General features: G+C 44.0%; 2 protein-coding genes across 15 annotated transcripts in view; one reads left to right on the forward strand and one right to left on the reverse strand.

Moving 5' to 3' along the window:
- The first annotated feature begins 1132 nt into the window (after positions 1 to 1132).
- On the forward strand, positions 1133 to 16782 carry LYRM2 (LYR motif containing 2). Of its 3 annotated transcripts, none has more exons than XM_079971096.1 (4): positions 1133 to 1442; positions 3956 to 4096; positions 6873 to 7073; positions 16540 to 16782. In XM_079971096.1, the coding sequence occupies exons 1-3, from the start codon at positions 1398 to 1400 to the stop codon at positions 6951 to 6953; spliced, it is 267 nt and encodes an 88-aa protein (XP_079827222.1). In that variant the 5' UTR covers positions 1133 to 1397; the 3' UTR covers positions 6954 to 7073; positions 16540 to 16782. The 3 variants fall into 3 exon arrangements, with proteins under 3 accessions (XP_079827222.1, XP_079827221.1, XP_079827223.1); XM_079971095.1 differs by lacking the exon at positions 1133 to 1442 and adding an exon at positions 2098 to 2177; XM_079971097.1 differs by lacking the exon at positions 1133 to 1442 and adding an exon at positions 2503 to 2562.
- ANKRD6 (ankyrin repeat domain 6) overlaps positions 9296 to 27538 on the reverse strand; it is a 65276-nt gene continuing 47033 nt past the window's right edge. For 11 of the 12 annotated variants that reach the window (XM_079971070.1, XM_079971077.1, XM_079971080.1 and 8 more), the window contains 13 exons: positions 27241 to 27339; positions 24978 to 25076; positions 23434 to 23532; positions 21333 to 21431; positions 19972 to 20070; positions 19746 to 19823; positions 19281 to 19385; positions 18836 to 18973; positions 17484 to 17660; positions 16451 to 16603; positions 15264 to 15377; positions 13323 to 13650; positions 9296 to 10338 (listed from right to left, as the gene is read on the reverse strand). In XM_079971070.1, coding sequence (XP_079827196.1) covers positions 9764 to 10338; positions 13323 to 13650; positions 15264 to 15377; positions 16451 to 16603; positions 17484 to 17660; positions 18836 to 18973; positions 19281 to 19385; positions 19746 to 19823; positions 19972 to 20070; positions 21333 to 21431; positions 23434 to 23532; positions 24978 to 25076; positions 27241 to 27339 — 2163 coding nt within the window. In that variant the 3' untranslated portion in view covers positions 9296 to 9763. The remainder of the gene's footprint in view (positions 10339 to 13322; positions 13651 to 15263; positions 15378 to 16450; positions 16604 to 17483; positions 17661 to 18835; positions 18974 to 19280; positions 19386 to 19745; positions 19824 to 19971; positions 20071 to 21332; positions 21432 to 23433; positions 23533 to 24977; positions 25077 to 27240; positions 27340 to 27538) is intronic. The other variant, XM_079971078.1, reaches the window with a different exon arrangement.

The raw sequence follows: 27538 nt of genomic DNA on the forward strand, positions 1-27538 counted from the left end.
TGTATCAGTGTTGAAAATAGAATCTGCTGTGAATACCGCTTGGTAAATTAATCTATAAAGGCAGATTAATTCAGGCCAATTAGTCTTTTTCAACAGGAGATATAAGCATATTGTTACAAGATAGGGGACGGGGAAGAGTGATGTACCATTCTGATATGCAGGTTTGGGCTTTCTCCAAAGGATGTTACAAAAATAGGAAGATGCCTTTTATTCCTACTTTAACAAGTTCAGTTGTGTTGCAATAGGGTAAAGAAAATCTCTGTACTGTTAAAGCTGTTTAACTTCTGATGGAAGCAGTCTTTCACTGATTAAAAAGGGCCACTAGTGATGTCACCAGAGTTAGAACTTCAAGCTTGCTCTCAGGCACAGGCCTATGTCACCTTAACTGCAATACTTAGCCTTGGACCTTATGCACTTACATGTGTACCTCTGAGCCTGTAGAAAGTACTTTTTTGTTGTGTTGTAATATACTGATATACTGTACAGTTAGTTGCATGAGGGTTAACCTGAGCTCACGTTGGGGCTTAGCAGGCTCCCAGTAGCTTCTGCCCCCCCCCCTTCCTTTTTCTCTCTGTGTTTCTGTGTTCTCTTCCTGGAGCAAGAGGAGGAGTCGTCATGTGGCTTTGGCTCCCAGCTCAGCTGATCCTGCAGGTGAACCGAATCTCTCCAAAAGGCAGATTTGAAAAGCCTGCACCTGTGCTATACATACACGATGCTTATTTGTAAGGAAACACAGTTCTTTCCTTTCTTGGGTCGTTTGTTTCACTGCCAGCTGACGGAGGGCTTGTTTCGTTGCAGCTTCTGGAAACTGTGAGTAAATATTCCACTTATAGGCAAAGTGATTTGCAAATAAATCACTTATTTGAGTATTTTCGTGGGGAACGTTTGTTGAAAGGTGGATGACGGCAGATGTAAATCTAACCAGGTTAAAAAAGGTGCTTGGAGCAATTGCCGTTGTGCTTCACGCTGCCATGAAAGAGTAAAACTCTTTCAAAGCCCTCTCTCCGGCCCTTTACGTGGGCTCCGCTTAGCTCTGGCCGGAAGGGCTGCTTCGTCGGCGAGACTGCAGGAGTCCGTTCCGGGCTTCTGTTTTCAGAGGAGGAGCCGCTCTCGGCCCGCCCTGCGCCGTCCTTTCCAAATATCTGCAAAGTGCGCGCGCTTCTCCCTTGCAACCCTGCGCGAAGGGCGGCCTGCTGAGCCGCTCGCCCCGCAGAAGCAGAGTTTTTCTTTCCCTCCTCGAGGAGCTGCCCGGCGCCGCAGCCTCGTTCTTCCCAAGAGCCTGGAGAGAGACGCCGGGCGGGGAAGGGGGAGCCTCCGCTTCCCTTTCCTCTGACGCGCCTCGGCAGAGCGCAGAGAAGGAACCACCCCGAAGCGAAGCGCGCGCGCGCGCCTCAGTCATGGCGTCGTCCCGGCTGCCCCCGACGGCGCTCACTCTGAAGCAGGTAGAGAGGGAAGGGAAGGCAGGTGCCCCCCAGCGAGGCGACTCTTCGCCCTTTCCTCGGCGAGGCAGAGAGCAGGGTCGAGGCTTGGCGACCGGGCATTGGAGGAGACTGCAGGGTCGGGGGACAGCAGCAGCAGCAGCAGCAGCAGGCAATACTGTAATGGCTTTGTTACCTTTAGGTCAGGGGCGTAGCCATTACTGTTGATTATTTCTATTACTAATTCCATTTCTATACCGCTTAATTTAAAAATTTAAAGTTGCGAACAAGAAACGGAAGCTATAGCAGCAACTTAAGGAATAACCAGTTTTTTAAAAAACAACAACAAGCAATTGCATATGACAATACTACAACTTTACTGCCAAATCGGGATTGGTTCCTTCTCCGCCCCACGCCTCTCACCCAGGGCCCAAATAAACTCACAGCTCTTCCACAAAAATTCCGGGAAGAGCTTGTTTGGAGGTTCTAGCAGGGGAGCGCAGCTATACCCTTGACTGAAGAACGGTACACTCCTATCTGGGATGGTCGTCCTCGGGAGGGACGCACATGGAGCGGTGAGGGAGGAAGGGGACACCCGCCTAGCCAGCCAGATCAGCCAAATCAACCCTGGCGATCAATGGGGTGACAGATGTCGCAGCCAGATCGCCCTCACGGGCAGGTGGGAGCAGCTTCCTCAGGATGTCCCTTTTAGCAGTCGGGCAGCGCTCTCCACACCCAGTTCCAGGTACAGCAGGGTTGGTAAGTTGCCCAGGGGGTCCCAAAGGTGGGGAAAGGACATCTCACCACCCACCCCACTGTTCCTTCACCAGCCTCTGTCCTCTTTTCCTCCAGCTGCTTTCACCATAGCATTTGCATGCTGAGGAAAAGCTTTGCCAGCTGATTTTCTGCAGGAAAAGGAAAGTTGGTGTAAATAGTATAGTTTGTATATGGCATGCTTATGTTCACACTTCACAGGAGTGGTGGAGACCCCATTAAGGCTGCATTTATATTCGTCTGAGCAATAGCATTTAGCAATAGCATCTAAGGGTTATTTGGATAGGCATGCTTGCTTCTGTTCTGTTTCTTCACATTTTTGGTGATGGAACATATACTGCTTTTTGACCCAAGAGGGGATGATGAGCAGGTGATGTCCTAGAATTGTTCTTGGATCCACTTCTTAGATTTTTTTTACTGCCCTACCCTCTGTAGTGGACAGGACAAGAGTGTAGGAAATAGAAAAGCAACCTATATTTTTGTTCTATGGGGAAAAAAACCAAGAACTTAGGTTTCTTTTCTTTTCGAAAACGAGTTTGTACTCCTGCGCTTTCTCATTTTAGCATTCTGGTTGCTGTGAATAGCAGGGCAGTTAACACGGGTTGAACTGATAGAACTTTCTGGGTAAACAAGGCCTCAGCTCTGTTTTGCTAGTGGGCCTTGCAAAGATGGGAACAAGTGCTTGCCCTTATAAACATGTGCTCCACATGAGTTTGGCCATTCATGTGTAGCACAAGCTTGTCACAGGTCTGTAACTCAGGCATTTACACTCTGCATGTAAATGGGACAGTGGTATTTATATGTGACAAGGTACTTGCGGAAATCTTATGCAGATGAGTGCTTTACCTGTGGCATTGTGTGTTTTGCATCTGAACATTTTAACTTAATATTTTAAATTCAGGTAGGTAGCCGTGTTGGTCAAAATAATAATAATAAAAATGTCCAGTAGCACCTTATAGACCAACTAAGTTTGTTCTGGTATAAGCTTTCGTGTGCATGCACACTTCTTCAGATACCTGCACACAAAAGCTTATTAATTTTTTTTAATTAATATTTGAAGTGAGACAATTTATAAATGAATGGGCAACAGTGGATGTATGGTAACTGGTAGTTTGGAAAACATTGCGTTTTACATGTGAACGCATTAATGTATTAACATATCTTCCGTCTTTTTTCATTTAAAGATTTATTTGTTTTGAATTACAGAAAAGAACTATTTTTCTTTCATAGTGTAGTAAGTGGTGATTTGTGTCGCACATGGGCCTCTTCATTGTAGTGTTTGAATCTTATTTTTATGATCCTGTCAAATGTTTTAAAACTCAAGGTTACCTTTATTCTACTTTTGGAGTGATTTTATAGATGACTGTAAATGGACCAACATGGGAGGGCAGGTAGTTAGAATAACTGATTTATAGACTGTGGTTTGCAGCAGAAAGCAGTGGGATTACTACATCCATAGGTTATATACATAGGTTCAGACTCCAGTTAAAAGGGATCTCTCTACTTGAGATCTGGAGAGCATCTGACATTCAGAGCAGATGAAGGGTGGAACATGTCACCCTCCAGATGTTTTTGGACTCTGCCAACAACCCCAGCTAGCATGCCACAGGTTGACATCCCTGGAATAGACAACAAATACAAAAGTTTTATCAGTCACCTGACTTGGTTTAAGACACCTTTCCATGAGGATGTGAGCGCATGATCAACACTAGATTGGGCAAACACTAAAAGGGTCATCCTTTATTTTTCTTGATACCTTGCAGTTCTTGAGAAGGCAGCAGGTCCTTCAGTTGTATAGAAAAATTCTGAAGGCTGTTCGTCAGGTGCCTAATGAAGCTGATCGCCTTTACCTCAGGGACTGGGCAAGGGAAGACTTCAAAAGAAACAAAGGTGCTACAGACGAGGTGAGAAATACTTCTGGTTCTGCTGACTTGGTACACTGCAGTTGAAGGTTGAACCTGTATTCCTGGCTCATGAAGATGTCTTCTCTGAGACTTCCAAACAGCCTGTTCAGAACACCTCATAATGACTGGGAATAATTATCACTGTGTTTCACCTGCAAGAGGTGCCACGGTAGACTGGACAAATTTGGAATATTTGATTAAATGACTCAAGAATGGGCATTTCCAAGGCTGACTTACGTAAAACCCCAAACTGGTCATTGTGGTAAACCCTCTGAAGTATAATACTCAAATGAATCCATCCCATGTGCTATATCCTTCCCTTACTAAAGGATAATCGTGGCTCAGAGTAGATTGGGAGGGGAGTAGTTGAGCCACATTGTTGTTGTTGTTTTTTAAATGATATTTATTAAAGTTTCGAATAAACACATATAAACACAAACACAAACAACAATAAAAACATACATAAACCAACACATTGGACCAGGTAGAACAGGGGTCAGCAACCTTCAGCCGTGGGCCGGTCCACCGTCCCTCAGACCATGTGGTGGGCTGGACTATATTTTTTGGGAGGGGGAATGAACAAATTCCTATCCCCCACAAATAACCCAGAGATACATTTTAAATAAAAGGACACATTCTACTCATGTAAAAACACGCTGATTCCCGGACCGTCCGAAGTCCAGATTTAGAAGGCGATTGGGCTGCATCCGGCCCCTGGGCCTTAGGTTGCCTACCCCTGAGGTAGAATGTTGATAGCACCAAAGGCATTTGTTAGGTCAGCACTTCATCTGCAGACAGATGTCACCAAGTTTAATATTCTTGTGTTTCACTCTTAAATACTGCTTCAGTATACTGCGGGCTTTCTCAACCTTGGGTCCCCATATGTTCTTGAACTACAGCTCCCATAATCCCTGTCCACTGACCATGCTGGCTAGGTATGATGGGAGTTGTAGTAACAACATCTAGGGACCCAGAGTTGAGGAAGGCTGGTACAGTGGTACCTCTGGATGCAAACAGGATCCGTTCCGGAGCCCCTTTTGCATCCTGAAGTGAAGGCAACCCGTGTCTGCATGTGCACGGGTTGTGGTTCGCCGCTTCCGCACATGCGCGTGACATCATTTTGACCGTCTGCGCATGCACGAGCGGCGAAACCTGGAAGTAATGTGTTCCGTTACTTCTGGGTCGCTGTGGAGCGCAACCTGAAAATGCTCAACCCAAAGCTACTTCAACCCAAGGTATGACTGTATAGTGGATAGGTGGTTTTTAACAGCTCTGATACTTTTCTGTGGCCTTGAACTTTTTTATGTATATATGTATGAATGTATGAGCTCCAGTGGCACAGTCTCATGACTGAATCCAATAATGATGTTAGGTGGTTAACAGGGTGTCCCTGCCCACCTGTCAGGTTAACTCTGTGTCCAGGGCAGCTGTCTACCAGCTCCACCTGGTACGCAGGCTAAGACCCTACCTTCCCGCGGACTGTCTCGCCAGAGTGGTGCATGCTCTGGTTATCTCACGCTTGGACTACTGCAACGCGCTCTACGTGGGGCTACCTTTGAAGGTGACCCGGAAACTGCAATTAATCCAGAATGCGGCAGCTAGACTGGTGACTGGGAGTGGCCGCCGGGACCACATAACACCGGTTCTGAGAGATCTGCACTGGCTCCCAGTACGTTTCCGAGCACGATTCAAAGTGTTGGTGCTGACCTTTAAAGCCCTAAACGGCCTCGGTCCTGTATACCTGAAGGAGCATCTCCACCCCCATCGTTCAGCCCGGACACTGAGATCCAGCGCCGAGGGCCTTCTGGCGGTTCCCTCATTGCGAGAAGTGAGGCTACAGGGAACCAGGCAGAGGGCCTTCTCGGTAGTGGCGCCCGACCTGTGGAACGCCCTCCCATCAGATGTCAAAGAGATAAAGAATTACCTGACATTCAGAAGACATCTTAAGGCAGCCCTGTTCAGGGAAGTTTTTAATATGTAATGCTGTATTGTTTTTAACACTGATTGGGAGCCGCCCAGAGTGGCTGGGGAAACTCAGCCAGATGGGCGGGGTATAAATAATAAATTATTATTATTATTATTGTTGCCTGTTGAGGTCAGGTTCCCCATCCCTGTCATAGAGATTCATTTGCCACACACACTGCCAGTATTCTGGCATCTTTTCAAGATATGTCTGTTTATCCTAGGCCCTGCAGAACAGTGACTGTTTTTATTAACACAATATGCCTCACCTGCTATAGTTGTCAGATTCTCTTAATGCTATATTACTGTTCATTTGCAGTTAGTGTGTGTGGTACTCAGCCCTGAGCTCCTCTCAGAGGAAGGATGGTGTAAAATATAATAAGAATTAACTGCAATCATAGAACACTTAGGAGATGACCAAGAAACTTTATCTTGCATTCCCATTTCAAAAAGTTTATGCTGGTGCAACTGTTGGTTCTTTGCTTCCTAAACATATCTAGAAAACAGTAAACACAAGTTGTTGCTTTTGAGCCCATTTTAGCATGGTAGATCTTCAGGAGAGGAGCCGTAACATGCAGTATTGTTTGTTATGTGAAAGATCTTTCTGGTATGTAACATAAGCAGAGGCTTTTCTAAGTGCCCTCTAGGAGTAGCCCTAATATGTAGAGCAGCCTTTGGGGTGAGATCATTAGTTGCGAATTTTATGGATGTAAATATAGACTGATAAAACATTTGTTGAAATAGAACAGATTCAGTGTATGAATGCATATTGCCTTTGCATGTGCCTACTAAGTATATAATTTCTGCTTTGCAGGATACAATTAGGATGATGATCACTCAGGGCAACCTACAGCTTGAAGAGCTTGAGAGAACACTAAAGCTGGCAAAATCATAGTCTGATCATTCACTGATGGTGGAACACAATATGTGTTTTTTCAGTGTGTCTCCCTCAAAAGACTGCCATGGAAGGACCTCTCACACAACCAAACTGATTTCTGTGCAGACTCCCTTATTGGTAAGTAGACTTAAACAAAGCAGCTAGCACTGCTATAAGTGAGAGTGTTGAGATTTTTTTTAAGGTTCATGTGTGATGGGAAGCCGCTCATAAGAGGTTGAAACACAGGGAGATTTCTAGTTCTGAACTAGGTCTGTAATAATATGGGAGGTGTGCGCTATCTTAAGTAGTTGTTCTTAAGGTGCTGCTCTTGACACTTCTGAGGGCAGTTAACACTTCTGAAGTGCATAGAAACCCCCAGAGAGTGACCCATACACATCTAAACCTGTCTAAAAACAATGGGATACTCAAAATGAACAGAATGAAGGAAGCCTTTAGTAAATTTTTGATGAGACATTCTGTGTGTTTCCAGAGATGGAGGATAGTCAGTTATGCTTCTTGTTTCCAGCAGGCTTAGTGCAACCTAATATGTTTTTCCCTGCTCTGGATAGTTGGGCTTGAAACAATGGATTCAAGTTATAAGAATGGAGATTACAACTAAACATCAGGAGGAACTTTCTGACAGTAAGAGCAGTTCAACAGTGGAACAGACTCCCATGGGAGCTTGTAGACTCTCCTTCCTTGGAGGTTTTCAAGCAGAGGTTGGATGGCTTTAGATGAGATTCTTCCATTGTAGGGGATTGGTTGGACCAGATGACCAGTGGGGAATCCCTTCTAACTCTATAATTCTGTAACGGGTAGATATTCAGTTACATTGTCTACTACGTCCTTCCATTCCATTTTAAGACTGGTGAGATAACAGGTTCTATGTCTTCAACATCAGCCAACTTTTTTCCACCACTGCTCAGTTCTAACCTGACAAAGAGTTTTGGAGAACTCAAAAACCTGCAGACTTACTTTGTGATAGTGCACTATTAGCTTGTTTGGCCTACCTTAAATATGGATTTTGGTGTTAAAAATTGTTTTTTTAGCTATATCACACAGCCCAACACCACCACCTTCAAATTATAACCTAAGCACATTTAATAAGCTTATAGATTTATGGATTATCGGATTTAAATTCATTGTAGGATTTAAATTATACCCCACTTTGGGCAGCATAGATTTAGACCATAGAAGCACATGAATGTAAAAAATGTAGAGTATTTGGATTGAGATTTTGTGTATAAAGATCTTTATGTACTTTTTGTATACAACCATCTCTCTTTAAGGACTTCATTCAAAATGTTTATACTCTTACATGAGAGATAAGATCTGTGCCTGGAGAACTATTTCTAAATCACAACAGATTTGGCCTCAATTCAGCATTAGTTGTGCAATAATAGGACTAGCAAAGCACAATCACGGGCACATCCAGAGGCATACAATGTTAATATATTGCATCCTCACTAAGATGTGCAAAACATATATGCAAGTCTGCTTACATACACTAGATTTCTTTAGCTGCATTGTGCTGTTGAACTTTAAAAAGTAATAGCTGTTTTTGCCTAAGTGTCATGCCAATGTTAATTTTAAAGTTTACCACCCACCCCCCGGGTGAAAAAAACACCTCTTGACACATATCACAGCACTCAATATATATTTAAAAATAAAGTAAGGCTGAATAACAGTATAATTTGAAGACTTGAGACTACACAATCCATCAACGGCCAATTGTGCATATAGAAACTTTAAGGCAAGTTTTAAAACTTTTTGTTAAAGATGAAATTCATGTGAGGCAAGTGCAGTGAAGACAGAATCTAATTTAGGAAATACGGCCCATTTCTGTAGTTGCAATGACCATTCTATTCTCCAAATAACAGTTAGTGGGCCAGAAGAACATGTTGCTACTATCTAGCAGTGTCTTTTTTCCTTTGAGTGAAACAAGGTACCACACCTTGGTTAGAAGTTGGCCGGGGCATCAGGACCCAGCTAAAAAGGCCATATTTAGCTCACAGACCACCAGTTGGCCATCACTATACAAGGACAAGGCGTTAACTTTTAGGAATTTAATATCTAGCTATATATAATGTTATTGCTGGCTGCAAGTATGCCAATTAGCTTTTTGGTTGGAAGGGCTAAAACTTCAGCACCTCCATCCCAAAAGCTGATCAGTCAAACGGTATGACAAACGTACACATAGGCAGCACAAAGTGTTAGATAGGACTTGAAAATCACTCGCATGACCTGTTAGCACACAGTTCCCCGTACAAGCTACTCTATCTGTATTGGGGTAGGGGAACCCATAGGATTCATAAAATGGCAATGCAGTTCTGTGAAGGAGGAAGAGGTAGCCTTGCTAATTTGGGGCGCTTAATTCTTTTATTTTCAAAAAGATACATGAGCACATATGGTAGAGCTAGAGAATGCTTCGCTTCAAAAACATGTCTTAAATACGTATAAAATAAAACTTTACAAGATTCATAAAAATGGCACAGGCATACTGGAGAGCTGTATCATCAGCACTGAAAAGCCACACAACTAGGTTCTGTATTATACTATCACCACTGGCACACTGTATGGGGATAAAAGAAACATTTTTAACAGGGGAAGGAAAATTCAACGCGGTTTCTGTACAAAACAAGTGCTACTTGGAGGGCAGCAATCTGCATTCCTTGTGAGCAATGCACGAGCAAAAATCCTTATAATCTGGAAAGGCCACAAATCCCCAAGAAGTGTAAAATTCCAATAAAACTCCAATAAAACTAGCTTAATTGCTGTTTGTGAAAGTTACCAGTTCCTTTGCAACACTTCATGAGAGCAGGCAAATGCTAATGTTCCTTCTGCACTTTAGTCCTTAGCTTATAGAGTTCCTCTTCTAAACTTTTTATATGTTCTTTGAGGAGTGCTTTATCTTCCTGGGCTCTCTGGTCAGCTTGGCTCCGAGCTTCTTCAATCTTCCTTTCATACCACTTCTCCATCTGGCTGGATACAGCCTCAAAAAAGTACTGTGTGATTTCCAGAGCTTGAGAAGTGCCTGCAAGTTGAGGGTTGACCTCTTTTCCTCCAGAGACAGCAGGTGGTGGCGGTGGCGGCTGCTGCTCTGCAGAGTGGGTGCCTGCATGTTGCTGAGGCCTGTGCTTCAACTGACCACTTCTGCCAGACCTCTTTGTTTGAGTTCCTTTATCTATAAAGCAGCCTCCTCTCTCCACCTCAGTCTTTGTAAATTCGGTAGGGGTCTTGGAAACAGTTTGTACCTTTGCGTGTCTCAATTTGGAGCCTGAGTATTCAGATGGTGGCAGTTCTTGTTTCAATCTGCTGAAACTTGCTTTGTCTTTGGGCCTTACAACTTGAGGAGAAACTGCAGCGGGAGTTGGGCCAGGACCAACTAACTGTTGCTCTATTCCTGTAACTAAGGAAATATGAACAGTTATGAGTTGTTGTTTTTTTTAAAAATGTTTTTATTCAAGGTTTTCTTGGGTTACAAAAGTACATTCAGTGTCTCTGCTTTCCGTTCATAGTATTCTTTCTTCAGATCAGTTATACACTTATGTTACAGACAGTATAAGGTTAGGAGGGGACGGAGGGGGTAGTAAACTTTCATTCTTTTACATAGTGTATGTGTAAGGTTTTTGTGCCAGTGTCATGTGGGTAGGTTCTCTTACTGTTCATTTACTAGTTTTCATTGGCAGTGAGGGAGATTGGGGACTCCAGGGCATGGTTGGTTGCCTTCAGTTGACTGCAATGAGTTTTGTTGGCATGTGTGAGGTGGAGGAGTTGTTGGGTCAAGTTATACATATCAGTTCATATGCTGTCGGTGGGTTCTTGTTGGGCTGTGTGTGTGTAATAAAGGGGAGCCACAACAGGGTGAAACCATCCTTTTTTATTTGTGCCCATGCTAGCTTCAGTTTGTTTAGTATCAGTGGTCCATGTTCACTCCTGGCTGTTGAGAGTAGGTGGGTTATAGTGTGAGCATTATTGCCTTGGAAAATATTAAATAAGGCCAGTTCTGGGGTGGCTTCTAATGCTTAGTTATTTTGCATATTTCTTGTAGGACTGATGTCCAAAAGGGTTGGGTTTTGGGGCATTCCCACCACATGTGGAGGTGCAGACTCTCCAGCATTTTGGTGAGGTTCCTGGGTGTATCATTGCCAGCTACCATCTGTAGATAGGTTTCAAGGTGAGTTCCCTTCTTTTGGCTGAGATGGATTAAACTATGATCTAAACATTCCTTTAATCCATCAGGCGGGGTTTATTTTGTAGCCTATGTTGTGCCCCCTTTTGATTGAGATGAGGGGGTTTCTGAGATTCTAGTATTTTGTATCTTGTGGAAACCATGGCATGTCCCTCTGCTGTCAGGAGGTGGTTTTCAAAGTTGGTCCAAGGCCTAGTGGCTACTGCTTTTACTGCTAGATTGTTTAAGGTGGTGTATTTTCCAGGATATTTGGGCCTCTCCTAGTTTAGTATTGTGGGGATTTTCCTTAGTTTTGAAGGAATGGGTATGCTATGGCGGGGGTGTTTTCGATTGGGTACGCACAGCGATAGTCACATTGTTTCGTCTTATCTTCTAAGACATATGGGATTATGTGGTACACTTGGTTGGTGGTGATTGATCTATGTTGGAAATTCCCCATCCCCCTGAGGAGGGGAGGTGTAGTAGTTGGAGCTTTTTCTGCCTGTCTGAAGGCAGCTGGAGCACAGGCAGCTGTGCACCCCTCAGCGGTACAGTTTAAAGAAGCTGCCTGACTGCATGGTCCCTCTGTGTTATGAGGGCCAGAGCGTGATGGTGGTTTTTACCCAGTGGTACCTCACAAGAAACCACAGCCACTCTTGAGTCCCTCTGCCGCTAGCATATACTATGAATACTATGATTGTTTCAAAGGACTACCCCCTGTACTGAAGGTGTTGAAGAATGCCCAACTGTGTGCTAAATTACTTCAACTCTCTCTGCCCAGCCTTAGCTGTAGATGATTGGCTATGTCGGTGAAACATCATGTTCTGCTGATGTCATGGGATGTTTTAACAACAAGCTGCATTGGCCCTCCAATATAGCTTGCTCCTCTCTCTGCCGTATGGAGGGCAGATTGTGATGGTGGCTTCACCCAGTGGTATATTTTGGGTGAAACAGACACCACATCCGAGACCAGTGGCCCAATGTTGAAAGTGGCGCTGGTAACAGAGGGTCTTGGGTGTGGTGTCTGTTTCACCCAAAATATACCACTGGGTGAAGCCACCATCACAATCTGCCCTCCATATAGTTCCTGGGTGATGTATCAATACAGCTCCCAGACCTACCATATTTTTCGCTCCATAGGACGCACCTTGTTTTAGAGGGGGAGAACAAGAAAAAAAAATTCTGCCCAGCGCCCCTTCAGCGAAGCGGCAGGAGAAACTGTGCAGAGGGGGAGAATTTTTTTTCTTGTTCTCCCCCTCTAAAACAAGGTGCCGTTCAAGGTGCGTTCAGTCGCCTACCTTGGAAGTCTGGAGAGAGAGGGGGGTTGGTGCGCACCAACCCCTCTCACTCTCCAGGCTTCAGAGCGCGGCGGGAGTTCCCGCTGCACTCCGGAGGCTTCGGGTTCCTTTTGACCCTCTATCTCGGCGCTGCCAGGGAAGCCCAGGTTCCCCCCCCCCCAGCCCTCTCCAGCCAGGAGAGGCTGCGCAGGGCTAAAGAAGCCATAGCCGTGGGCAGCCTCTCCCGGCTGGAGAGGTTGCATGCGGCTGAAGAGGAAGCCAAGACAGCGAGCTGGATCCATCCCGCTCGTTGTCGTGGCTTTTGCCAAGGTGCGTGCAGCCCCTCCGGCAGGGAGAGGCTGTGTGCGGCTATGGCAATACCCCCACCTCCCGCAAAAGCCCACAGGAGCCGCGCACCCTTTAAGGAGCGTGCGGCTCCTGCGGGCTTTTCTATGAGGAGGGAGAAGCGACTGACTAGCCGTGTCAGTCCCTTCTCCCTCCTGGGGAGAAGCCCGCAAGAGCCATGCGGAGCTTGTGTGCGGCTTTTGGGGCTTCTCCTGCCTGCCTCCCCCCTGCATTCGCTCCATAAGACGCACCCACATTTCCCCTTACTTTTTAGGAAGGGAAAAGTGTGTCTTACGGAGCGTAAAATGCAGTATTTACAGCAGGAGTGATGAACCTCTGACCCACTATTAAGGGGGTGCACGCATGACTAATCATAGCTCATTCTCTCAACCACTTTCCAGTATTCATTGTCTCAACCAGAGACAAGGAATACCAGCCATCACCAAATTGGGATAAGCACTAATTCAAAATGTGTCTGATCAGTGTGGAAGAGGATCTGATGGCATTGGAGGGGGTGCTCCCTAATATTACAGATTCTTTGCCACAATACTCTAGCATAGCTTTCCCCTCCAGAAACTACTAACAAAAAGATACCTGGAGTGTTGGCTTCTTGAACAACAAAATACTGCTTCCCAAAGCTCTGCTCTGTTGTGGGCACTCTACTTCTTCCAGTATCTTCCGGGACATTATTCTGAAGGGCAGTGCAAGAATGTTGCTGTGAACCATCCGACTGCAGTGGGGTTTGGCTAGCTTTACAGTCCTTCGTACAAGGAAGGTTCTCTGTATCCAAAGTCTCAGCGAGTGACTCACATGTAGACAGAGTTGATTTTGGCCTTGAAGATCTAGAGTCTCCAGAAAGCTTCAACTCCAGGTTCTGAATTTTTAGCATGCACCAAGCTTTCAGTTCCCCCACCAACGATATCTGTATGGGAAAAACCCATGTACAAATCAGAGGCCATCAAATGACAGTATTAGTTTTAGCAGCTAAATGCATGCTAGATTATTGTTGCAGCCTGATCTACTGAGTTAAAAGAGAACTTAGCGTCCTATATAGTAAGGAAGTTTACAAATCTAGCTTTGGGATAATGAATGTTTTCTTTGAAAGACCCTAGCAATAATGGATCCGATCTGCACTCTTGCACACTGAAATGGAACATTTGCATTGGTGTATGCCTGGAACACTGTAATTATACCATGATTTGTAGTACTGTGATAGGACCAAAGTATATGCAATAGCCATTATTAATTGCTAGCGCAGTATGTCTGGAGATACAGTCTTGCTTATTCTACCAAAATGGAGGAGTGGGACATTGCTTGTAAGATTATTATTGCTGCATTAGAGCCATAAAAATGTCAGAACAATTATAAGACTCTTGAGGATAGCAAGCAGGAGCATTCTTTTTAATCATTTTATATTTCATCCTTCTGCTTGGCTAAAAAATATATTGACCTACGTGAAGTTTTTAACCTCCCAGATCAGATCTAATAATGTAACCAACCACTGCTTGCGGACAAACGTCAGCTCCCTTGGCCAGTAAACCGAGGTGAGCGTCACAACCCCAGAGACATTCGCGACTGGACTTAACAGTCAGGTGTCCTTTACCTTTACTGCACCCCCATGTTCATCAATGCACAGGGTTGTTGACTTTTTTTCTTATTATGTAAGGAAATAGAAGTTTTAAGAGACATTCTGAAAGCATTTTCCTGCTGGGTTTCTAAAACTGGAAGTTCAAATGTTAGCTACCCAAAAGGCAGTCAAATTATGACACCACAAAAATCAAATGAGAAGCAGATATTTCCTCAGAATATGGGATCGTTTAAGCATCTTGCAAAAAGGTTTTACATAAGATCACTGAAATGGATAAGCTGCCGTCAAGAAACATATTTAAATGGCTTATTTCCAACCACCCAAGTAAGCTATCTACAGTGGTGCCTCGCAAGACGAAATTAATTCGTTCCGCAAGTTTTTTCTTCTTGCGAGTTTTTCGTCTTGCGAAGCACGGTTTCCCATAGGAATGCATTGAAAATCAATCAATGCGTTCCTATGGAGACCGTCCGGGGACAGAGGGAAAGTGCCGAGCGCCTTCCCCTCTGTCCCTGGACCTGTCCCCGGACCTGTTTTAAAGCAAGGGAAGGGGCAGCAGGGAGAATCGCTTCTCCCCGTTGCCGCCCCTTGGTTCAAAAGGGGTCTGGGGACAGCGGGGAAGATGTGCTGCGCTTCCCCGCTATCCCCGGAGCTTGCGGGGCAAGCTTCGTTTTGCGAAGCAAGCCCATAGGGAGATGCGTCTTGCGAAGCGGCTAAGAAAACGAAAAACTCCGTCTAGCAAGTTTTTCGTCTTCCGAGGCGTTCGTCTTGCGGGGCACCACTGTATGACTGCTCAAAATGAAAATGTATCTCACTATAACCAGATAATTTTCTTTTTAAAATAGCTTGTCATTCTTTAGATAAGCGCTCTTTTCTGTGTATCTTAAATGGAAAGTTTCAGATTCCTCATTGTCTTATATGCTCCACGAGATACTTATTTTCTAATCTACCTGGCGTTTCTCCCCTTCATGCCTTTCCAACTCGGCATGCTCCTGAAGACGATGAAGGCACTCTGTTCTTTCTGCTGACAGCCTCTCTGCCATCAATTTGTCTAAAACGCGGAGCTGTGATAAAAGAGGAAAGCACAGCAGAAATGACAACAATGCATAGGCTGACTTACTTTACTACTGGTAATTTAACTTACCAAGGGCAAAAATTGCATCTAAAAAGGACAGCAGAAAAGGCATTTGGGAAACATTGTGAATAAAAGTATTCCTTTCAGTGTTTTTAAAAACACTGCAGGTTATTTCAGTTGGCTGCAGGTATGACTCTAAGGAGTGACACAATAAACAAATGATCAAGGTGATACCTTGATTTCTGGTAATTCTAAACCCTGCTTGCTTCCCAAGGCTTTTCAGACCTTCTTGCTCAGTGCAGGAATGCCTGGCAAGGAAAGTAGTGCCACTATGTCCTGCATTGCAGCCCCTCCAGAAATACAATTAACTAATGTCTGGCTAGGCCAGGTCTGGCTACTCCATGGGGCAACAGCCACATAGAAAAGATTGCCACCTTATGAGTTTCAAGCAGCCTCCACCTGAAGATTGTAACAAGTAGACCAGAAGTGGAGAACTGTTTTCTGGCTGGCAGGCCAGATCCTTGTGTCTCCCCACCCATAGGAGCGCCAAATCTGACAGATGGACAAACCCCTGAAGGCCTAGTGACAGTCAGTGCTCTTTTGTAAACAGCCCCTCACTATTCTTTACAACCTCATTTTCAAAGAGCAGCGTGGAGCTGTTTGCAAAAGGGCTTTCAATCAGCTCACCCTGCTTTTTGAAGTCTGCATCACCTGGTGTCGTTCTGATGTAAGGTGATTGACAGGTGGGGAAGAGAAACATGGAACAGGGTTGCACCCTCTGCTCACCAACAGGATAAGCTGCAGGTTCTGATACGCCAGTGTGTTCTCCCAGGGAATGGGACCCTGCCTATATCAGTTGACCCAGCGACATCAGCTGGTGAACAGGTGGGTATGATTTGGGGGAAATGGCTTCCGGGCCAACTTGGACCCCCTGTTGGGCCAAGAGTATAGTCTACGGGCTATAGGTCCCCCATTCCTGACACAGACCAACCCACGCCCTATAGGCTTTAATCAGGCTCCTGGTGTGTGAAGAAATACTTTGTCCATGGAATGTTTCCTTACCTGATGCTGAGTTTTGTTTTCCATTTGACCTAGTTTGCTGTTCATCTTATCCTGTGCTGTAACAAGCTCCGCTTTTATTTCTTCCACAGCGGCTGCCAGCTGGTTCTCTACTTTATCTATCAGTGGCTCACAACGACATCCGTTTATTGGTGCCTGCAAGAAGCAAAACAACTGTGACAACACATCCCCTGTATCTTAATAACAACTATGATTGGCTCAAAGGACAGCAAAGCAACCACAACAAACAGTACTGCTTGGAGCCTCCAGGGAGAAAACAAATATACAGGTTATACAGTAGGAAATGAAAATAAAATAAATTTGCCTGGACGTTTTTTCTCAAGAGTTCATCCTTCGCATTTAGAGTATACAGAGGGCCTTTATTCGTTTAGGGAGAAAAATGGAAAGATATTAGCCGTTTAAGAAAAGCACAACTACAGCCAATAGTTTAAACAAATAGCTCGCTTGACCTGCTGCTGTAAAAATGAGTCTACGGTAGAACCACAGCATTTCCCATTGACTACAGCTTAGAAGCTACCAGGTATGCTCCTTAAGCTCACACAGTTACGATCAGATCTCTGTGATGCTCTATTAAAGCTGTGCTAACGCAGCTTCTGTAGTCCCTCCAGCTTCTTGTTAAACAAAAACCTAAAACCAGGAAGTATCCTTCATTGGAAATGTAAGTTTGTTCGCTTGTAATCTTTCTAAAAGAGTTGGTGAACCTTTTTCAGGTCAAGGACTGTGCTTCCTCAGGGGAAACGTAGGGGCTTATGTACCAGAGGCAAAAACAGGCAGAGCAATGGATGTGACTCTTAACTTTGTACAGGCTACATTCCAGCCACCCAGAAGTCAGAGGTTCCTACATACACACAAACCCCTCCATCCTTCATTCAGGCAGAAAGAGGCTTCCGGGCTGGGGTAGCCCACAAAGGCACAAGACAGAAAGTTAATATATTTAACTTTTAAATCCTTTTCTGTCCCCTACCCTCTGAAGAGTGTACATGCCTGTTAATCCAATTACAAAGTGCATAGTTACCTGCATGATTTTCCCATTCTTTCCACGGTAAAGTGTATACAACTGGTAGGCTCTGAATTCGTGGGGAGGTGGAGGAGATGCACAGCGGCGCTTGCTCTTGCGTTTTGGCAAATTCTGCTGTGGGTTAGGAGGCACTTGCTGATCAGCTGGTGATGTGGGTTCAGAGAGTGCCAAAACCTGATTTGTTTTTAAAAATACAGCATTTTTTTAAAAAACCTATTTATTCCAGCACATTCATTCTCCATGAGTGCAAATGTAGCACTCATGATAACTTATCTATTGGCATACAAAAAGCCCCATTTTCCCCATATTCCATAACAAGGTCTAATTAAACTTTGCTGAGGACACATATGAAACATTCCACATTCTTCAGGATCAGACTGTTTCACACAATATCCATTTTAAGGTGATACCCAAATTCAAAGCTAACTGTGTTCTTCAAACAACCCAATAAAATTGTCAAAATAACGTGTCAAATGTTATCTCTCCTGCTACATTTGCTACCACTGCCCAATTGAAGTGATGAAATGCATTGGCGCAAATGTGGCTGCCATATGGACTTGTTTTCATTCATTCAAATCAATATTCCTGTTTGCTGCTCATCAGGCTCTGCAGCACCCACTATCTGCCTAGATTTCAACACATACTAAAGAATAATTGGCCCCAAGAATACCTTTCTGTGAATAAAAGGGCTTCTTTCATTTGCTAAAAGGCCTCTGATCCAGTGGAGGGCCCCACTACAGGAAGGCAATTTCCACCAGTTCCCCTTTCCCCTTCCAATGCCACTTTTAATAACTTCCAGAAGGTCCCCTGACCTTCCAGAGCAGGTCAGCAGGAGGAACACTGGAGAAGGAATCAGTAAAGGTTGCCTCCACCTCTTCTGTGGAGCATCCTTTGAGCAGCAGTCTGCTCATGTGAAGTCTGGACCCAAACCACCTCCCCATGGTTAAGAGCAGGAGCAGCTAATCCTTTTAAGGCTGGGTGCTGCAATCACCCATGGTCAACCTGGGGGGGCACATGTCAAAGTGGTTATATGGCTCTTCAGGTCTCTCACTTGGCATGAGGGATTCACAGAAGCTGGTGATGATATTAGCAGCAACTACTACTACTATTACACTTTTTTTAAGCAAATGGAGACACAGAAATCCGTGGGGCCCATTGTTCCCCTCCGGCTGAAGGTCAGCTACCCCATGGCCCATTCTCTTTGAAACTATAGAAAGGCTGATGATGTCTCTGACAGAGGGCACCAAAAGTAGGCATGTTTTAGAAAGCCTGCCCATGAATGGAAGGAGATGAGAGAAACCGCCTGGATTAAGAGTGCCTTCCCTCTGTCATTCTGCATCTGCCGGTACCTTTTCTCTTGGTTTCTTCTTTTTATTCTTCCTTGCTCTGAGCTCTGATAAAGGCAACTGTGCTTCCTCTTTCATGTCACCTCTCCCCTGAAGGGCCTGGTCACTGCTGTGAGTGTCATCAGCGGCTGAGGCACTGCCCTGTTTCAAAATAAAAGCACACATAGGCAAGGGGGCTAGAGATCCTGATCTTTGCTCTCTGATAAATTCTCACATTCAGTCCTGAACACAACAGTTCTCCAAATTCCAAACAGAGCAGCAGCAGCAACCGAAGAGGGATCAGCTAGGTTGTAACGCAGGTACTAATTATTTTCCTCCAGGTGCTTACAGCACAGCAACGCAAAAGGTGAAACACTCATGGCAGATGAAAAAAATACTTTCAGAGGGTTGGGGACTCAAGCACTCAGACCACATTCCTTGCCTTCAGTACACAGAAAGCTGGCTGTACCTTGCTTTGCACCACTTCATCTCTTGGTACAGACTGAGCACGCCTTTCCTCTTTCAGTCTGTCCCTCTTCTTCCTCAGGCTCCTTCCACGATTAAAGCGCAAGATCTGCATGTAACAACATTTCAAGTTAATACCATCATGACCCAGTCATCCTGGTCCAATTACAGAAAGGGATGCTTTAAAATATCTGCCTGGTTCCTAGAATGTAGCAGCAGCAAAGTAAATTCTGCAATGGGCAGAGAATGTAGCATTTGAACCAAATGCACCGACAACTACAGCACAGTGTACAATACATTAGACACAACACCCCCCACTTGCTTATGCATGCGAGAATGAGTATCATCAAGTCTTCTCTTTGTCAACAGAACACATCCACTTCACTAGTGTGTGAGACATTTATTCCAGAGCAGTTTTGTAGAATGATGCTTCCGAGTCGATCATTAATGAACTGTATTCATAATGTACCTGTGGGGCTTTAGTGAGTAGAAGAGCAACCTCAGGGTTGTCATGTTCTCTGGCAACTTCTAGCGGGGTCTGACCAGCCTGCAAGAGAAAAGGATAACACGATTCTCTCCAAATTACATTTTAGAAATTAAAAGAACCAGACACTCCTTTCATCAATGCTGTCTTGTCATCCAGCACTCAGGAAAAAATAACAAGAAACAATAAGAATAAGGACTTCAGTGCTTACATTGTTAACGGCTGTACCATCAGCTCCTGCTTCCAACAACAGTTTGACCACCTTCTTATGATTCAGAGCAGCAGCTACATGAAGTGCCGTGTCGCCAGCCTAGAGGTTAAGAAAGAAGAATGAAACTTGAACATGCCCCACCTTGAGGTCCGGACAAACAGCACCATTTTGTGGCACCCAAAAGGAGGGTGCACATTTTGTATTACCATATTGTTGAGTCATTCTAGCAGACTGGTTGGTTGAATACCCCACCTTTCTGCCAGTGCAGGACCCAAGGCAGCTCACAGCATAAATTAGAACAGAAACAACTAAAAATGCATAATAAATAGGATTTTTTAAAAAATTAAAGAAATAGCCCTATTAAAAACAGCAATGAAAATATGTAAAGCCATTTAAAAGCACCCACACCCACAAATGTATTCCCCAGTATATTGGCTTTGAGACTTGTCACACATTAGCAATTCAGTGTAACTAGATATTGTAAAGGATCCTATGGAAGCCACAGCCAACACTTGTCACCATGCTTGTTCCACAGCATCTTAAATTCCTTTGGACAATCCAGTTAACAGTGCAACAGTGCAAGGTTGCATCTTGGACCCAAATTCCAGCCCTGCAGACCAGAAGGTCCCAAAGGAGAGTGGCAGATGATGAAGGCAAGTGCAAACAGGACGAGCATCAATGTATCTCCAAGGTTCATGATACGTCACCACAGCTTCCTTTCTTTCTTATTTCTAATAATATTTTTATCACGAGGCAGCTGACTAGGCATATACATGGTTACATGTGTTCATTTTATTATTTTTACTTTTGAAGTATATTTTTCTACAATGTTCTGAAGTAGATGTGTTTAACAACAAGACAGTAGAAGCAAACTTCATTTTAGTCTTATAGCCATGATGGTGTTGTGACTTAAATCAGTGGTTCCCAAACTACCCCACCCACCCACCCACCGACCACTTGAAAATTGCTGAATGATCTTCCTGCTGGTTGCAGTATTTGCAATGTGCTATGCAAGATGCCATGGAATGAGTCTTGGCAGAAGCAGGAGCATAGACTCAATGTTGCAGCTTTTCATTTACAGATATATATATATTTAAAGAGTACAGATAAGAAATGTAAATGCAACAGCATGCTCTGATGTGACAAACTAAGGACACACCATTTCTTTAAGGCAATTCTTGATGCCAAAATAATACCTATGATATAGCAGCACTTTAATTAAAAGGGGAATAATTTCAAAAGCTTTCTCCATAGTTCAGAGCACAACAGCCACCTCTTTTGTTCGAAATACTGGAATCAGATTATACTTTAAAAGCCTTATAGAAAATGGAGCGTAGTGGCAATGAAGTTCATGCACTGACCTGGTTTTTTTCACGGACAGAACAGAAAGCACTGAGGAGCACCCTAATGATGGGCAAATGATTATATCGAGCTGCGACATGCAAACAGGTGTCTCCTGCCTAAAAACAAGGGAGGCAAATCACAGTAAGGAAGCTAACAGGATGCCTTAACACATTAAAGCTGTGGTTCTGTGGAGTAAGCCTGACTGGACACAGTGAGGAAATCTACATCTGGGTAAACATGCAGGGGCAAGTGCTGTACACTGGAAATCTGGTTAACCACATGGAGCAGCTGTGCTTCTTTTCCTCCAATATTCATGGTCCATTTAGTTGGTAACTAAGATATTATGGTTCAATAGCAATAGCCAGGTTATAGTTTGCAAATGTGAGGCCACCTTTTTTCGGTCAAGGGCCACATTCTCTCAGGGGCAAACTCTTGGGGGCCTCATGCAAGTCGTAGGTGCAGCCAGAATGACAGGTAGGAGCAGAGAGAAAACTGCTCTGGATCAGAGGCATAGGGAGGTCAGGTGCTACCTGGTACAGAAAATTTCTTGTCACCCCTCCGATTGATTTTTTTTTTTTTTTTGCTTGCAAAAATGGTTGTACGTTATTTCATATTTTTTTACAAAGGAATGTGGATTCTGAGGCTCTGATAACAAGTAGGAGACTATGAACAGATACTTCAGTGTGGATTGTGTTTTGGCTTGTGTTATTTTATTTATATTTATTTTTTGTTTATTTAATAAAATTTATTTTTAAAAACCTGCAAAGTGGTTTACCCAAACAAAAAACAAAAAAACCACAGCAGTAAAATCAAGAAAAATTAACAATCCTACTTTAAAACATACAAAAGCTAAAATATTGAGATTATAATTACTTCAACTTACTATGCATCTAGGTATGCTTGCCTAAAGAAGAATGCTTTTAGCAGGTGCTGGAAAAGAGTCTAGCAAAGCACGTGCTTTGTTTAAATTTCAGCCTTCACTGATATGCATGAAATTTCATATGTAGCTATATAATCCCTAGTGTAGTAAGGTAAAACCTTTGGAGCAGGCATTTTTAAAAAAAGTTTTTTATGAAGCACCCTAGTAGGGCAGTAATTGTTCCTTGATAATTTGTCACACACACCCTCCATAATGGCACCTGGGGCGCCCCCCCCCTCCTACGCCCCTGCTCTGGATTAACTAATCTGAAATAAAGACTACCCTGCATCAATTTTCACCTTGGTGACCCAGCCTAATGTGGGTCTAGTCAGAAATAAGCTCCACTGGGTTTGATGGTGTTATACATATGCAGATGATGTTTTTTAAAGGTACAACACAACTGCTATCTTGAAAAACAAACAACAGTAATTCTTTCAGACTCCAGTATGTTCTATGCGTTGGGACGCAGATGGCGCTGTGGGTTAAAGCCTCAGCGCCTAGGGCTTGCCGATCGAAAGGTCGGCGGTTTGAATCCCTGCGGCGGGGTGCGCTCCCGCTGCTCGGTCCCAGCGCCTGCCAACCTAGCAGTTCGAAAGCACCTCCGGGTGCAAGTAGATAAATAGGGACCGCTTACCAGCGGGAAGGTAAACGGCGTTTCCGTGTGCGGCTCTGGCTCTGGCTCTGGCTCTGGCCAGAGCAGCGATGTCACGCTGGCCACGTGACCCGGAAGTGTCTCCGGACAGCGCTGGCCCCTGGCCTCTTAAGTGAGATGGGCGCACAACCCCAGAGTCTGTCAAGACTGGCCCGTACGGGCAGGGGTACCTTTACCTTTACCTTTATGCTCTATGCACTTGACTGAAAAATGGAGGAACAAAACACCGGAAGAAACTGAAGGCAGGGAGGAATGGGGCAGCTTCACGAGGCATCATTAATATGATGTTGGGGTGCAAGCTGCCCTGCTGCCCTTATAAAATGTTTTTCTGCCTTTATTAGGTTGACTGCAAATTTGCTCCTCTCCTGTTAAAATGTACAGGTTTTTAAACCTTTAGAAAACTCATTCAAAACCATTCAACTGATAATTAATTTGGAATGGGACCGGCCACAATACTCATATCCAAGCATGGTCACATTATTTTTTTCCACTCAAAGATTGCATTTTCCACTCAAAAACTGCAGATATAGATTTTGATAACACTCACATTATTTTTTATATCAGCCCGTGAGCCTCCAAGCAGCAGGACCCGAACGCTTTCGGAATGACTGTTTTGGCAGGCCAGGTGTAGTGGTGTGTTACCTGCCTTAGGAAAGAGATGGGGGGGAAACACAATAGTCACCTTTACAAAAGAACAAGAAACTATCTCACACCATTTCTTATAATCCTGTTAGATCACCTATATATAACTTTGGTAGTTTGCCCTTTGGCATTAAAAAGTGCCAAAATCAGCTGTTAAAACAACATTAATTCTCTTTTTTACCTGCTGTTTGATAATATCTTTTGCTATAAATAAACTTAAATTTCCTGAATTCAAACCAAGGGTGCTCTTGTTCATTTAAAATTTCTCTGATTTCTTTTTCTTGGCCATTATAATAGAACTCCCTAATCCTGTATAATTCCAGTTTATTGGCTACTTTAAAAAAAAAAAAATGGGTTCTGTTCTTGTTATAGAAAAGTGGAGCATACATGGGGGAGGGGAAGTAAATGGGAACTGGATAGGAATCACTTTGTTTCCATCTAGATCTGAAAAGTGTGACTGTAATTTTTAAGAAGGGACTTTGTGCCCATTCTAAGTCCTTAAGATGTGTCTTAAGGAAAATGGCGGCCACTACCAGGATTTTGTCTTTACACTAACCCACACTTTAACACTTTTTTTAGTAATGTCATAATTTGTCTTAAGTGATTTGCTTCATCAATAGGGAAACCCTATGACCCTTCACCTTTTGCCTTGTTTGATTTGTGATCACATACACACAACAAACACCTTCTAGCAACTTTTTCCAAGAGTGTTCTGAAAGATTCACCAACCCAGAAGAACAGTATGAAAGGTGGCACAATTAGCAAAAGTCATCTCCCTGCTTTCTGCTGGTTGGAGTTTCCACTGAGTGGGATTATGCAAAACGAAACACTCTTGCTGACTTAGAAAAAGACAGGATCCAACCTTTGGCTGTCCCCCCCCCCCCCAGTCCTCTCTGCATAACGTTCCTCAAAACATAATATAGAAGAGAGGAGGAAGAACACTTGAGTCTCTCTCAAAAGTTTGCAACAAGAGCTTATCCTAGTGTCTGAAAGTCTCATGGAAGACAAGCTGTTTTCCCTCAGCTTTGCCATTCATGTGTCTGGCTTTCTTGTTTCTGATAAACGGGGGTTTTTTAATTGACATTTTCTTGTTTGTTCAATTCATTTTCACACGCTTCTGTACTGATTAGGGTGCTAGAAGGACTTTGATAGTTCTTCAGCCATAATTAATGCAACATTTACTCCCAACAGAGCGGTGTGTGTGCATATGTGTGTGCGCGTGCGTCAACTGCCAGAATACAAGTTTTCTCTCAAAGAGAATAATCATGGCATAGTCCATCTTAAATGAAATGGAAGAGTGTTGCCAAGAAAATGCACTGCCACTTATCCAGAAATGCCTCCGCTGGAAACTACTGATGAGGAAAAACTCCCATTTAAAAATTAGTTATTCTTTTCTTTTCCTTTTTTCAAAGAGCAGCACTTGAATGCTCCTTTCTGCAAGCATCTCACCTTGTTTCTGGCAAGAACGTTTGCCCCTGCTTTAACAAGCAGTTTGGCAGACTGGCTGAATCCATGCCAAGAGGCTTCATGGAGAGCTGTGTTCCCATCCTGAAGGCAGAAGAAAAGCAGCAGTTTAGAGTACTTGTGTCCATATAGAGAAAATACTGCATATATCCGGAGGTGCTATTTATAATTCTATTTGGATGCCATGTTAATGACAGAAGAATTACTATACGCAGACCATGGGAATTCGCATACTCACTGCCACTCCCCCCCCCCTTTTTTCAAGAAGTGAAACCCTTCTGGTCTCAATCTTTGTTAACCCAGCACCAACATTTAACTTACCTGAGGCTAACCAGGGTTGGAAGTACACTAGAAACCATAGTAAAGGTAAAGGTAAAGGGACCCCTGAACATTAGGTCCAGTCGTGACCAACTCTGGGGTTGTGGCGCTCATCTCGCTTTATTGGCCAAGGGAGCCGGCGTACAGTCTCCGGGTCATGTGGCCAGCATGACTAAGCTGCTGCTGGTGAACCAGAGCAGCGCACGGAAACGCCGTTTACCTTCCTGCCGGAGTGGTACCTATTTATCTACTTGCACTTGACGTGCTTTCGAACTGCTAAGTTGGCAGGAGCAGGGACCGAGCAACGGGAGCTCACCCCGTCGCAGGGATTCGAACCACCGACCTTCTGATCGGCAAGTCCTAGGCTCTGTGGTTTAACCCACAGTGCCCCTGCTAGGTGCAATCCTTGGTTAGCATTTACTATGATAAACATCCCCAATGCAGCCTTTAACCATGGTTAAGCTAAGCAGAAAAAAGATGTGTAAAGCAGGGGGCCTAGGGCTTAAGGTTCATCCCTAGCAGTTACATCTAAGAACTTAAGAACAGAGGAAGAGCTTGCTGGATCAAGCCAATGGTCCATCTCGTCCAGCACCTTGTTCTCACAGCGGCAAAACAGTTGCGTGTGAGAAACCAGGAAGCAGGATTTGAGCACAAGAGCACTCTCCCCTCCTGTGGTTTTCAGCAAAGGTAGCAGCCCTGGGTGGGTTTCCTCAAAACAATGTGGTAATCAGCTCAGAGCATCCTACTACTTGAAGGGAAATAATCCAGTTGGACACTGCAGACGCCCACCATACATTTAAAGCACACCCAATGCAAATTTAAAGCACTTGGCTGGTGCTTCCCCCTCACAGAGCTGTGGTTCCTAATGTGATAGGAATTTTGGGGTCTAGATATAGGGTAATGTTCATAACTGCATGTACATAGATCAAGCACAGGAAGACTGACCTGAAGCCATTTTTTGATTCTTAAACTGAGCAAATGTTTCTCTGCATGGTCAAAGTGGAAAAACCTCCCCACTGTCTTTTCCTTCACAAATCCTGTCTTAAGGGTATGTCTGTGTTTGAATAAGGGTGTGAGCCTTATCATTACAAAAGTATGGCCAGGCTACCAAGGAAATCCAATCAAGTAACCTGCCGGACAGGAGATAAACAAGGACAAGAGAAAAACAACATTTAAATTTCTGTGATGTAGGTGGGATGTATCTGAGGGGTGGTCTTAGGTTACACCCCTTCTGTGATGTATGCATAATGTTTCTGGGGGTGGTCTTGATCTACAGGATGGGAATTTCAAAAGTCTTTATAAGCCCTTGCACAGCATTTTTGTGGGTCCTCCTCCTTTCCTGCGCGTGAGGGGAGCACCCTGTTGCAACAGATCAATAAAGATCAAGCTTACTAGCTGCTTTGCTTCTCAATATTCTCTGGTTGGCCTCTGTTATTTTCTCCTACCAATAGGGAACCTATGTAAGGACTCTATATGGGCTCTTGGATACCCCATAAGGGAAAAGGGCATATTTTTATTTGCAACACTAACAAACTACAGTTCCCAGTATTCTTTAGGGGAAGACATATGCTTTGAGTTTATGTGGATCTGTAGCCCACTGCCACTTGAATACAACAAAAAAGGAAACATTAGTAACTAGTACAAAGATTAAGGAAGTTTGTGTAAGTATTGTATTTACAGTGATGCTGCTGTGCATGTATGTTGCCATGTGCTGTGTTGTTTTGTATATAGCTATGACTGATATTTACTTATAAAAAAATGAAGTTTACCAATTCAATACAGATGTGTATTTCCAAGACCTTGTAGTTGTGTTGTGTTATTCTGCATTATCTTTATTTCCTCTACAGCAAATGACACAAACAAGTTGGAGAGCGCTTCCTCCAGTGACAACCTAACACAGAAAGAGAATAAACACAAAACTGGCAATAACCTTGTCTTGTCTGTCCAAAGCGCAGCCTTCGTGGATGAGAGCTGCTATTACATCTGTGTTCCCCACAACGGTAGCTCGATGCAAAGCTGTCTGGTCACCCTGCAAAGAGCACCCATTATTTACACACATTTTATTTCAAATCTACATCAACATACATGCATATCAATTAGCCGCATCAAAACATCCCATCCCCATAAGCAGCAACATACACAGTGCTACTGAAATATTGTATGAGTTTAAGAGCAAGCCACACTCTGGTTTCCAAATTCCAAATTGTACATTGTGCAACATTATACTG

Source organism: Podarcis cretensis (genome assembly GCF_951804945.1).
Source record: "Podarcis cretensis genome assembly, chromosome: 3".
Taxonomy (NCBI): Eukaryota; Metazoa; Chordata; class Lepidosauria; order Squamata; family Lacertidae; genus Podarcis; species Podarcis cretensis.

Coding starts and splice junctions, on each gene's coding strand:
- LYRM2 (XM_079971095.1), top strand. CDS start 2,118: ATGTCCCTTTTAGCAGTCGGGCAGCGCTCTCCACACCCAGTTCCAGGT. Junction 2,178..3,955: donor TTCCAGGTACAGCAGGGTTG/GTAAGTTGCCCA, acceptor GATACCTTGCAG/TTCTTGAGAAGGCAGCAGGT. Junction 4,097..6,872: donor ACAAAGGTGCTACAGACGAG/GTGAGAAATACT, acceptor TCTGCTTTGCAG/GATACAATTAGGATGATGAT.